At 40.4% G+C, this 14,391-nt stretch overlaps 1 protein-coding gene across 3 annotated transcripts in view; it reads left to right on the forward strand.

Annotated features, from left to right (window-relative positions):
• MAGI3 (membrane associated guanylate kinase, WW and PDZ domain containing 3) overlaps nucleotides 1-14,391 on the forward strand; it is a 341,658-nt gene that overhangs the window by 215,249 nt on the left and 112,018 nt on the right. For all 3 annotated transcript variants that reach the window (XM_077294928.1, XM_077294929.1, XM_077294930.1), the window contains exon 7: nucleotides 1,339-1,396. In XM_077294928.1, the coding sequence (XP_077151043.1) occupies nucleotides 1,339-1,396 (58 nt within the window). The remainder of the gene's footprint in view (nucleotides 1-1,338; nucleotides 1,397-14,391) is intronic.

The following is a 14,391-nucleotide window of genomic DNA, read 5'->3' on the forward strand; positions in this document are numbered from 1 at the left end:
TAAGACATATCCCCCATTTTCTCCAAAGTGCGTCTTATAGTCAGTGAAATATGTTAAGTAATGCGGAAAATATGTATTCACCTTAGACTAATTTTACCTATCAATTGAGAATCTTGAGATTGAAAGGTCTGTCCTGGAGGAAAAAGAAGCATATTGCGTAGTATAAAGTTTACTTCTTTCGCAGTATTGATTAAGGAAAAAAAAAAATCACTGGATGTGTATTAAAGAAGTTCCCTTTGTTTGAGTTAATTATTCATACATCAATAGTACACATGAAAATAAGAAATCTTGTAATATATCTTTTCAGAGAAATTTGCTTCTTTCTCCTCCTGAGCATATTATTTGTACTCAAAGTTCTCATTTCAGATAAAATGTGTCTTTGGTGAACGCAGTCTTTCCCGTTGCTGAGACAGAAGATGGCAGTTGCTGCTCATAGTTCAGGAGAACTTGCAGCAGAATGTCTGTCTGCCTCTAGCTCCTCCATAGAATGGTAAAATCACTAACTGCCCTCTCCTATCTCAGTAATGGGGTAATCTGTCTTCACTGACTTACCCATGAACCGAGAACGAAAGATCCATCCAGGAGGAGAGAGAAGCAGATTTCTCTGATAATATATATTACACAGTTGCTTATTTTCCTGTGTTTTTTTTATTTACTCAGTTAAAATGACGGGGACTCTTTCAATGTTCAGTTTTATTTTGTGAACATCTCTAAAGCCAGATAGTCCTATAGGCACACGCGTTATATACAAGGGACCCTGTATATGTGAAAAACAAACAAATAAAATCTGCACATAGATATATTGAACAGAGTACATTATTTTCTCTATAAAAAATCTTATGAGCGCCAACTGCCATCTCCTATCTCCGTGAACAATGGTCTTCACTGAATACAGATTTTATCCATGAATTGAGAGTGAGTGATCGATCCAGGAGGAGAAAAAAGCTGATTTCTCTGATGACATGTATTATAAAGTTTCTGATTTTCATGTGTATTAATGATTTATGAAATACAAATGAAAACTCCAGTTATTTTTTAAGATTAACTTAATTTTCTCCGTTTTCCTGCTGCGTTGGATGATTAATTTCCATTGCTTATCTGCAGGAGGAACTCTACATAGACTGAATTGATATTGTTGTCACTATCCTGTTTTTTCGGATGATTGAGGGGTGTCAGCTGGCAGAATTCTCCTGGAAGTTTCTGTATGCAGCTGTTATTTCTTACTTGAGTAATTGGGCAATGAATGCCCCTAAATGTGCACTCCGGGTTGTAGTATCTGTTACACTGCAGGAGCTCGGATCAGTATGTGCTGCATCAGTCTTCATATTGGTTTTGCAGAGCTTCCATATGGCTGGGAGAAGATAGAGGACCCACAATACGGGACGTACTATGTTGAGTAAGTCAGTCTAATATTTGTTTCGCCTCCTATTTGCGTAAACCTTTCAATTAACTGTGTCAATAATTTTCTTATTGTTTATTTTTTTTTAATTCATTTATAATTGTTTAATGTAGAAATAATAAGACTTGCTGTAGTTTTTCCTAGTCTTATAGTCTATTTTTAATTCTAAGTTTTTCCATCATTACTTATGTACCCATATAACAGCATTGTACACAGGTTGTGGATTTCCATAAGATCACCTATGGAATGTGGAGTAGAGCATGTGGGTGAGATAAAAACTAAATGACAATTTGGAGTCACAATAATTTTTTAGAATTTTTGAGATTATTTTCTAGTACTGTGTATTATCAACATAGGAAAATAACCTGAATAGCAAAATTAGCAGCACAGTAACCACATATGAAAATCGAAAAAGCTGGATTTCTGGACACCGCAGCCAAGGATTTACAGTGACGCAAAAGGGGATTACGTAGATAAACTCCATGAGCTTGGCGCACTACTGATTCCCAGTATGAAATGGAGCTTGCAGTAGAGTGCCAGAAAGATTTGTTGTACCTTTTAACAGTGAAAATATATTGTGAGCTAATCGCCAATGATTTCCAAAGATTTTTGCAACATTTTCTAGTATTGGAAATATAAAGTGATGATGAAGCTCTAAAGTTGTAGAAGGCAATGAAGGTCTTAGTGCACCCTACTAATATGATCTTCCTAAATGTATGTTACATGTGAAAGTAAGCTATAGTCTTTTATATTCCCTGTTAAACTGATGGGAGAGGATTAATATTCAAAAATGTAGTGGTTTTTTTTGTTGTTTGTTTTTTTTCTGTAAAAGAGTTGTCTAGCCACGCAATAATATGGTCACTCGACATGCGGAAAAATAATTAAAGCGGTTGTCCACTACTAGGACAACCCCTTCTTCATCAAAATCTTTGGCCACCATAATATAATAATGCCTGTACTCCCCTCCTGTGCCAGCGCTGTTTCCATGGTGTCTGCACTCCCTCCTGGGGCTCCCGTGCGTTGCTTGTGACTCTGGCGCCCAATCAGCGCTGGCGTCAGTGTCCCCGCTTTCAGACAAATCAGTCATGAAGAAGAAGTCTGGGCTGCAGCTGATTTCGGACTTCCTCTAAAAGCTAAATTCAGCAGGAGGCAGGGACAGTGACAATAGCGCTGATTGGGCGTTGGTGTCACATGTCACCATAACAACACAGGATCCCTGGGAGATCGAGTACTGACACTACGGGAACGGTGACAGCATAGTAGGTGAGTATACGTTTTTTTTTATTTTATTAGGTCCAAGCGAGAGGTATGACATGATGTTGTCCAAGTTGTGGACATCTTCTTTATTACTCACCTTATTGATCCCCTATAACTCCTGTTCCACCTTTTTTTGGGTCCCTTGCTGGTCTTTGTACTTCTTGTTGGGCCCAGTTGGACACAAGTGACCACTACTGCCAATCATTGGCTGTAGTGGTCACATACCTGGATGGAGCAGGTAGTTTAGAGATCGTAAGGAACACCGGGAAGACAGATGGGATCTGTAAACGTGAATTACTTGTTTTAATATTTTCTAGCATTTTAATAGCTTCTTGTAGCTTGTAATACAATACCAGGTATTGTACAAGGTACCTTCATTCCAGCGTAAGAAGTCACTATCATAGTGGAAGACTCCATATCAATTACTTCAATGGTTCATGGAAGAATGAGCACGGTGGCTCAGAGATAAGCGCATGAGTCCTGTGTTCAAATCCCACCAAGGACAACATCTGCAGGGAGTTTGTATCTCCTCCCTGTGTTTGCGGGTCTCCTATGGGTTCTCCGGTTTCTTACCACACTCCAAAGACATATTGATAGGAAATTTAGATTGTCAGCCAGGGGGTCAGTGATGGTGATGTCTTTAAAGTGCTCCGGAAATTAATGGTGAAAAATAAGTTAATAAAATAAATCAGAATCTAAATTTGGTGTAAAATCCGGACATATGGTTACAGTAATAATGAGCCCAGAGTATTTTATCAATCTGGTAGCTGATGACCCCACCCTAACATTTAGAAGACACACACACCCGCTGCCCAGTGACGTACGTGGTGGTCTTGTGGCATACCGTGTAGCAGTCGGCTCTCGCTAGAAGGTAGTCCATCACTATCTCTTGATCTTGTGATGTTACACCTTGCACAGTAAAGTGACTGTGAATATCAAGTCCTCCATATATGATATACCAAGAAAATACAGCGGGTTCAAAAGACAAGGAATTAGTGGAGTGTGTGGAATTAATGAACAGCAGCTTCTAATTCGCGGTACATTCAGCTGTGCTGATCCTGTACTTTGACAAGGGAGGAGGGCAGCAACCCTTTACAGTATCTCACTATATTAACTAATGAAGCTATCGACTTATATGCCACTCGGTCTGTTCATTTATCATTTGTAATGCCATTTAGCCATTGCATACTGTGGCCTTGCATTAACTCTTTCACTCCGTCAGATAGCATTAAGCTGAAATCTAAATGTAAAAATCTCTCCGTACTGAACCGAGTGAAGTTCTAAATCGTTCCAGGCAAACATTAAGTGGGATTTTCTGTTAATGCACTTTGAGAGTCCATTAGCATTAGTTTTACCTTAGGCTTTGTCTTTATTGCAGTGCTCTGAAATTAAGAGACAGTTGTGGCATATTTAAAGGTCACAGCCTGTTCCCTTTATAAATTCAGGTTTAGCTGTGTCCTCTGGGTAGGAAGAAGCTGGAATCAGTGATGCTAATAGGCACATGCTTGTATACCAAAATAGGTTGGATCAGAGATTTAATGGATTATTATAAAAAACATTGCATTGAACTTTTATCTCATATTGAACAGTAATTGTCCATACGATGGTCTTTTTCTCCATAGAAATCAATGGCAATTCAGGTTTAATTTTACTAGTGCAGTTTAGAATATGAAAGCTATTATCTCCTATAAGACAGTACTATGGTACTTATTCTGCTACATCATGCCAATGTAAAAGTGCTATACTGTGCTCAGATGGCAATGGTGTTATACTTTATTGTACTGGTATAGTAATTCTATTCCTGGCACATATGATCGTACCTTTTTATAGTAATGTGGAAAACTGGAAAATAAAAGAGTGCAAAATAGGGTTTTACTGTAAAACCAGCACAGAAACCAGCATGGATCTGCTCACCTGGTGGTGCTGCACCTAAGTAACATGTATCAATGGCATGTATCAGCTGCTGCAGGACGCCAGTCCGCAGGACTTTAGAGAGACGCTAGGTTTTTGTCCTGATGAAGAGGTCCTGCATTGACTCTGTAAACCTGCTAACAAAGTTTTCAAGAAAAATATTTGTTTGTTGGATATATTTATCAGCAGCACATCAAATGACACTTCACCCGGATATGTTCTCAGTACCTTTTTATGTCAATATAACAGTGGTATGCTGCACTTATATGATCATTTTACTGTGATAATGTGGTGTTCCCAAATAACAATACTATACTGTGTCAGTATAACAATGCTATACTGTGCCAATGTAATAGTGTATTGTGCCCATAAAATATTCTACTGTGCCCATATAATAGTGTATTGTGCCCATATAATATTATTCTGTGCCCATATAACCCTACATTGTCTAAATAACAATACTATAACATGTGACCAAATAACAAAACTGTACTGTGTCCATATAATATACTGTAGTGTATTATACAGCATATAATTACTATGCAGTGACCAAACAAAAATACTGTGCTGTGCCCATATATTGCTACTAGCTATTGAAGTCGATGTACACCCGGGAGGCAAGCATTTTTATTGATACATTTGTATAGTGTCTTCTATAAAAATGCGCCAGAGATCACAGTATGAGCACGTGCTTACTCCAGCGCCATTTCATTGAAGTAATGTACTGCAACGTCAACATAGCAGTGCGCATGCGTCGGCCATAGAGATAATGGTGATGGCCAGCGCATGCACACTGCTATATTGACGTTGTAGTAGGATAATTCAATAAAATGGTGCCGGAGTCGACGCGTGTGCATCTTGCAATATTCGGCGTCATTTTGTTGAAGACATTGTCTGCAAATTCATATACACAATGTCTTCAAAAAAATGTTGCCGCAGCGCGGTATGTGCACTTGCAGACTCCAGCGCCTCCCATCCAGGCTTTGGACAGAAGGGCGTATCCACCGTTAAAAGATACTGTGACCAAATTACAATATTATACTTTATCCATGTAATAGTACCAAACTGAGCCAAAATAATACTACACTGTACCCATATTGTATACTATAACCATATAATACTATACTGTGCCCAAAAATAGTACTCTATATAACACTATACTCTGCTAATATCATACGGTGTTGTGCCCTTATAATATTATACTGTGTCCATGTATTATAACAATAATATACCTCAACCATATAATATTATCACAATATGCCCAAATAACAACACTATATAGTGTCCATCTATGGCTACTATTTGTGCTCATTTTTTTCAGCATGCTAATGATAAATTGTATATTATAATATTGTACATTCTAATAGTAATCTATGTCGAAATAATGACATTACATTGTATCCATATTATCAGTCTGTTGTTTGCCCATATGATAAGGGCAGCAGGTGGGCAGAAGTCGCCTGGGAGCGCCTGTCTGACTAGTCCTTCATGAGGCTCAGTCCCTGGCAGCTGTCTTAGGCCGACGTCACACATGCGAGTTTTACGGACGTAAGAGCGCAGAAACTACGTCCGTAAAACTCGCATAACATATGGCACAATTATTCTCAATGGGGCTGCTCCTATCAGCTGTATATTACGGATCCGTAATATACGGCTTTCTACGGCCGTACAAAATCGCAGCATGCTGCGTTTGTCAGCGTATTGCGCAAAAAAAATCGCCAATTAAAGTCTATGGGGGCGAGAAAAATACGGATTCCACACGGACCAGCAGTGTGACTTGCGAGAAATACGCAGCGGTGTTAGTGAAAAGTCGGTAATTCAATTGCCGGCTTTTCATTTCTCCTGCACAAACCCGACAGGATATGAGACATGGTTTACATATAGTAAACCATCTCATATCCCCTTTTTTTTGCATATTCCACACTACTAATGTTTAGTAGTGTGTATGTGCAAAATTTCAGCGCTGTAGCTGCTAAAATAAAGGGTTAAATGGCGGAAAAAATTGGCGTGGGCTCCCGCGCAATTTTCTCCGCCAGAATGGTAAAGCCAGTGACTGAGGGCAGATATTAATAGCCAGGAGAGGGTCCATGGTTATTGGCCCCCCCCTGGCTACAAACATCTGCCCCCAGCCACCCCAGAAAAGGCACATCTGGAAGATGCGCCTATTCTGGCACTTGGCCACTCTCTTCCCACTCCCTGTAGCGGTGGGATATGGGGTAATGAAGGGTTAATGCCACCTTGCTATTGTAAGGTGACATTAAGCCAGATTAATAATGGAGAGGCGTCAATTATGACACCTATCCATTATTAATCCAGTTGTTTGAAAGGGTATATATATACACTGTATATATGTTTTCCCGAACATTTGAGCACATAAATCCATTAGATGTCGGTTTTGCAAGCCTGCGCGAAAATCTCGCAGTACGGATGCCATACGGATTACATACGGAGGATGCCATGCGCAAAATACGCTGACACACCCTGACTACGGATCAATATTTTGGGAACATTTCCCCGTATTACGGCCGTAGTACGGACGTATAATACGTGGCGTATTGTCTTACGCCAAGTGTGACGCCGGCCTCAGGGTATGTTCACCGTTAATTATTGCATGTCTTGGCATGGAAAACACTGCTTAAAATAAGCTTGTTTTTGATGTTCTTATCATTTGTTTTTCGTACAGATTTTTTGGTGCACATCAAAAATAAGCGACATGTGCATAAGACTTCAGGAATTTTAGTCACTTTGCTGCAATTGAAAACTCTTCCTTTAAGTTTTATGACAAATATGTGCAGAGAAAAAAACACAACAAATCTGCAATGTGTGCACAGGCCCTAACTTTTTTTTGTCCTGAAACATCTCATTGTTTCAGAGTTAAACATACATGAATGACTGATGCCTGCTGTCTCGGCAGCACGTATCAGCTATCAGCTGATAGTGTTGTATTGCAATGATTCAGACTTCCAAATGAGCTCTAGGTAAGAGCAAATACACTTTATTTATTACTAATACTATGACTGGTACTAGACCAGATAGCCTGGGTGGGCAGCAGTGTGAGCAGCCCCTGCTTACCTCAGCACCCCTGGTATTTCCTGTAGGAGATCTGAAAGACATGGTGGACAGTAGTGTGAGGAGCTTCTTCTTTCCCCATTAACCCTGATAACTCCAGTATTAAATCATAAAGACCGGGTAGACAGCAGTGCAAGCAGCTTCTTCTTCTTACCTCAGCACAACTGCTATGTCCAGTTTTAGGTCTGAATGACATGGGCAGCAGTGTGAGCAGCCTCTTAGGTCAGCCCTCTTGGTATCTCCAGTATTGGATCAGAAAAGCATACTGGATAGAAGCCTGCCTTACCTTAGCAACTCTTAAATTTGCAATATTAGATCAGAAAGACAGGGTGGACAGTAGTGTGAGCAGTCTCTTCTTACTTCGTAATCTCTGGTATCTTCAGTATTATATCAGAAAAATGAGGTGGACAGCAATGTGAGCAGATTCTTCTTATCTCAGCAACCCTGTTATCTCCAGTGTTAGGTCTGAAAGACATGGTGGACAGCAGTGTGAGCAGCCTCTTATTACCTCAACACCCCTGTTATTTCCAGTTTTAGATCAGAAAGATATGATGGACAGTAGTGAGCAGTCTCTTACCTCTTCGCCCCTGGTGTCTCCAGTTTTAAATCTGGAAAATAGGGTGGACAGCAGGTTGAGCTACATCCTCTTATGTCAGCACACCTTAGAGTAGAAAGACTGGGAGGACAGCAGTGTGAGCAGCCGCTACTTCCGCATCTTTTTTATCTTCAGTATTAGGTGTTAGATCAGAAACACAAGGTGGACATCAGCCTCAGCAGCATCTTTGTACATCCACCTCCCCTGGTATTTCCAGTACTAGATTAGAGTATTGACAGAGAGCACATCTTCCTACACATAAAGGGAGAGGGTGTAGCTTCCTACTGCAGATGCTCACATTTGTCCTGTTGCATTGCTAGAGACCTACCCTGGAATATTAAAAAGACGGGGACCATATTAATTCTCTAGTGATTACCTCCCTATACAAAACCGTTGTGATTTGTTAATTACAGATGTTTAGCAATTAATTTATAATGAAATTTTCTTTTTTTTAATATTACTTGAGAACCCCTTTCAGGTTTTCAACTATCTCAATAGAGGGTCTTATTTTTAATAAATATTTTTACTAAAGCCAACAACTGCAAGTATGAACACTCATCTGTTTCCATTCTCCTAATATGTTGGTTGGATTCTCTGTCTTATAATATTATGGTAATGAATACGCGCTCTTGTGGCTCTTCTGATAGTGTTACTGATGCAATATTAAGTCAGGAGGAACATCTTGGTCTGCTACGCGGAAAGTGTAACATAGGTCTCCCTGCACTTTGATCTAGTCGGATTTGTGGGTAAGGAGAGTCTGTGTGCATTGAGGGCTGCGTGCGCAGGGAGTGAGTTGTCTAACTGAATGAGTACTGGCTTTTGTTACGTGTGTGTTTATGACAGCTTAGCAAAAGCCCTTGTTCCCCTCCGGAGCTTTGTTGGCAGCTTGCAATCATAACAGCGTAAGAACCAAGATAACTGCAGACTAGCTGACAATATAATCTATGGGGAGGATGATGGCGTTAACCACGGAAAAGCTAACCAGTGCTTCAGCATATAAAACAAGTGTACCGTGAGTGAATCGCTGCACCTGGGAGATGCTGGTCCTACCCAATTTTAACTTGTTCCTAACCGACAGTCTCCAGATATTTTGCAGTTTTCTTTGAGGATACACAGAGAATAAAGACGCAATTTCATACTCTGTGCGTTCTACTAACAATTCTTACAAGATTACAGAGACCCTTGGTGGAAGGATGACAAAAAAAACCCATACAAAGTGACACCATTACCGATCGTGAACCGGTGCAGAGCTGTACTTTTAGCGTCTGTCTGTGTTATTGATAATCTGAGTAAATGCAAGGTCCTTGGAGGTAATGCACAGAATACTGTACTGTGGATACTGTTGGTGTTGCAGTTTATACTGTAGCTTGTATGTTTTAGTTTGGTTTTATTATATCACTGCTCAGTGTCAGACTGGTGAGACAAGAGCCCACCAGTAACCAACTCCAGGGCCCCACTTTTAAACAGTATGCTAATGTAACATTACCCTCCATCACAAATTAATATAACAATGAACTTTCTTCACCTTCAGCTTTTTTTGAATTTATGGCCACACATGGATAAATCCCCAGGCCCTGACTGTTTTGGTAGTTATGACTAGAAATATGTTTGCTAGAATGATGATGGAGGCAGTAGTAAACAGTGATGAGCGAGTGTACTCGTTGTTTAGGTTTTCCCGAGCACGCTCGGGTGGTCTCCAAGTATTTGTACCTGCTCGGAGATTTAGTTTTTGTTGACGCAGCTGTATAATTTACGGCTGCTAGCCCAGCCTGAGTACATGTGGGGGTTGCCTGGTTGCTAGGGAATCCCCACATGTATTCAAGCTGTCTAATAGCTGTAAATCATGCAGCTGAGGCAATCAAAACTAAATCTCCGAGCACTAACAAATACTCTGAGACCACCCGAGCATGCTCGGGAAAACCCGAGCAACGAGTATACTTGCTCATCACTAGTAAACAGCAGACAAAAGAAATGTGACCGCAAAGGAGGAAGCGCAAGTGGACTTGGGGTGCATTTACACTGGCCGAATATCAGGAACAAGCCTTCCAAGGAATGTGACTCTCGATAGTTGGTAAGCGTAAACAGACTGCTACTCATCCGATGAATTCGCAAATCACTCATTTTGCAGTTGAGATGATTTTTAAACCAAATTCACGTTGTGCTGTCAAGGACTCTACGGGCAGAGCAAAATCATGTTAACCTCTAAACCAGTTGTTTAGAGTGGTTGACCCACCACACTTCCAAATGCACAGAGCGATCGCTTATAAAATCATTCTGTTCTTGTAGAATATTCTTGTTCTCGGCAGCGCACATCCTGTTTACACAGTACTTGTGCTGCTGAGAACAGTGTGCTTTAAGCCAGCTAAAAAAAAAAATAATCTCACCTGACGAGTGTTTTGCATTGGATGATTGCCAACCTGTTAGTCGGAAACAACTGTTCTTATGAATGCTCAATCCCATTTATCAGCCCATGTAAAAGTAGCTTCAAGCTGCATTTCCATATTTTAACGAGGGCCGTAGACCAAAAAAAGGTCTTTGTTTTCCTTCCGTTTTTCACTCCAGTCCACCTTGACATACTGTACACATATATGTGTGCTGAACATGAATCTTATTTCTAAAAGAAGGGAATATGCAATCATCTATGATAAACTAGAGAATTGGGTTAAAAAAAAAGCCAATTCTGACTGATCTGCTTTTCTCTTGAGAATGAATGCCCATTAGAGTCTGGCAGCTGCCGCAGATATTAGATTGTTGGTTGATCCAGCAAACGTGTTTGTATCTCCGACATACGACTAATGTACACTGCCAGCTTTACTTGACTTTGCTCTTTGTGCTATGAATCAGAAGACTTAATGATTTCTTGCATGAAGAAGTCATGGATCGCTTTATAGTGTTATTCAAAAAGTCTTAAAATGCTGATTTACTTTAGAAGAGTAAAATGCGTTGGCAGAAAAATAGAAGAAATATCTAGAAATGTTTTAAAGGAAACTTATCAAATTCAACAGTCTGGTCTTAGTTACATTTACAGTTAGGTCCATATATATTTGGACAGAGACGACATTTTTCTAATTTTGGTTATAGACATTACCACAATGAATTTTAAGCAAAACAATTCAGATGCAGTTGAAGTTCAGACTTTCAGCTTTCATTTGAGGGTATCCACATTAAAATTGGATGAAGGGTTTAGGAGTTTCAGCTCTTTAACAAGTGCCACCCTGTTTTTAAAGGGACCAAAAGTAATTGGACAATTGACTCCAAGGCTATTTCATGGACAGTTGTGGGCAGTCCCTTCGTTATGCCATTCTAAATTAAGCAGATAAAAGGCCTGGAGTTGATTTGAGGTGTAGTGCTTGCATTTGGAAGGTTTTGCTGTGGAGTAAATATGCGGTCAAAGGAGCTCTCCATGCAGGTGAAACAAGCCATCCTTAAGCTGCGAAAACAGAAAAAAAAAACATCCGAGAAATCGCTACAATATTAGGAGTGGCAAAATCTACAGTTTGGTGCATCCTGAGAAAGAAAGCACTGGTGAACTCATCAATGCAAAAAGACCTGGGTGCCCACGGAAGACAACAGTGGTGGATGATCGCAGAATTATCTCCATGGTGAAGAGAAAACCCTTCACAACAGCCAACCAAGTGAACAACACTCTCCAGGAGGTCGGCGTATCAATATCCAAATCTACCATAAAGAGAAAACTGCATGAAAGTAAATACAGAGGGTTCACTGCACGGTGCAAGCCACTCATAAGCATCAAGAATAAAAAGGCTAGACTGGACTTTGCTAAAAAACATCTAAAAAATCCAGCACAGTTCTGGAAGAACATTCTTTGGACAGATGAAACCAAGATCAACCTCTACCAGAATGATGGAAAGAGAAAAGTATGGCGAAGGCGTGGTACAGGTCATGATCCAAAGCATACCACATCATCTGTAAAACGCGGCGGAGGCAGTGTGATGGCTTGGGCATGCATGGCTGCCAGTGGCACTGGGTCACTAGTGTTTATTGATGATGTGACACGAGACAGAAGCAGCCGAATGAATTCTGAGGTATTCAGAGACATACTGTGTGCTCAGATCCAGCCAAATGCAGCCACACTGATTGGTCATCGTTTCATACTACAGATGGACAACGACTCAAAACATAAAGCCAAAACAACCCAGGAGTTTATTAAAGCAAAGAAGTGGAATATTCTTGAATGGCCAAGTCAGTCACCTGATCTGAACCCAATTGAGCATGCATTTCACTTGTTAAAGACTAAACTTCAGACAGAAAGGCCCACAAACAAACAGCAACTGAAAACCACCTCAGTGAAGTCCTGGCAGAGCATCAAAAAGGAGGAAACACAGCATCTGGTGATGTCCATGAGTTTAAGACTTCAGGCAGTCATTGCCAACAAAGGGGTTTCAACCAAGTACTAGAAATGAACATTTTCTTTAAAATTATTTAATCTGTCCAATTACTTTTGGTCCCTTTAAAAACAGGGAGGCACATGTTAAGGAGTTGAAACTACTAAACCCTTCATCCAATTTTAATGTGGATACCCTCAAATGAAAGCTGAAAGTCTGAACTTCAACTGCATCGGAATTGTTTTGTTTAAAATTCATTGTGGTAATGTCTATAACCAAAATTAGAAAAATGTTGTCTATGTCCAAATATATATGGACCTAACTGTATATAGTGCTCGAGGAGGTGAGTAGATTGATATGAAGTATGTGAAAAAAGATTTAGAATAATTAGTAATTTATTCATTTCAAGTCCTTTCTCGTTATGAGTTTGAGTCCAGTGGGCGGTCTTATCCACACAGTGAGTACTGTCAATCACTGATAAGACCACCCACTGGACTCTTAAATTTATATGAACAAATTGCAAGTTATATTGAATCTTTTGCCACAAGCTATAGATCAATCTACTCCCAAATCCTGCTTTCTAGCATTCTGCCTGTAGCTTAGGCGCCATGTTCCTTTACTGGCTTTGATTTCTCCCACCTGAATGTCACTTTGACGAATACCCATTTCATTCTACCCTAGTACGCCTAGCCAGGGGCATAACTATAATGGGTGCAGGGGTTGCAGTACCACCCGGGCCCTGCAAACTAAGGGGCATCAAAGGTCCCTTTGACCAATATGAAAATACTATTATTATTAAGGACCTGTGTTAGTTGGGGGCCTCATTGGAGACATTTTCATTAGGGCCCACAAGCTTCAAGTTACGCCACTGCTTCTATCATGAACTAGAGGCTCAGGATGAGCAGTGTAAGCATGCAATGGGATTATTACAGTTATTGGTCATTTACATGGCATCACTTGTAATACAAGAAGCCCTCCTTCCAGTGAAATCTAGTCTCTGCTGATCAAAAGCTCAACTTTTAATTTTCTTGTCTGAAGCTGTTAAGTATCCAGAGATTTGTGTTTTTTTGCTGTGAACACACTGAGATCTAATTAAGTATTTTGAGGTCTGTAGCTCCTCGCGGGTCTGTACGCCTTCCAATAATCCGTTCAGGCTGCAAGTTCTTTGTCGCAACGCATTGTTATTCTGTTAATTGCTGCTTCCATCAGTCCTTGGATCCTGCACTTAAGCCCTTACTTGTACTTTACCTCAACCTTGAGGAACATTGCGTACGTTGATGGCAATACACAAATAAATTATGCATGCGTGCATTTATTTTCCTAACAGCGTTTTGGTTTGTGTGGGGAGTTGCTTCCATATTGGATGAAGATTATTAATCTTATTCTAAAATGCGCCTGTATTATGCAGCCATTTACAGGGTGCCTATGGCATTTAACCCTTTGCCTGTCCCAGTGGCCTTCAGCAAAACTGAGGGGATTATTAGCCTCTGCTTTTTTTCCCCCCAGAAAAGCTCTGTTGCCATGGCAACATTGTTATCTACATCCCCCTTGAGCAATTTGATGCAGAGGACATTTCACCTGCAATAAACAGAACTAAGATGTCATGTGAACTTTTCTTTTTGGCCGTGTGTATTTTTGGTCCAATGCGGAAGGGAGGGAGCAGTTTGTCATGGTGTCTTGAGTTCACATAAACACCCACTCATATGCCACTGTCCATTGGAACTAGGAACGGCTTCCAGCGTTCTGCCTCTTCTACTTCAGCAACACAAATACCAGTTTGCTTGGAAAGGTTTCTGGCAGCCGGGGGGCCTGTC

Source organism: Ranitomeya variabilis, chromosome 3, assembly GCF_051348905.1.
Source record: "Ranitomeya variabilis isolate aRanVar5 chromosome 3, aRanVar5.hap1, whole genome shotgun sequence".
In the NCBI taxonomy this organism is placed as follows: domain Eukaryota; kingdom Metazoa; phylum Chordata; class Amphibia; order Anura; family Dendrobatidae; genus Ranitomeya; species Ranitomeya variabilis.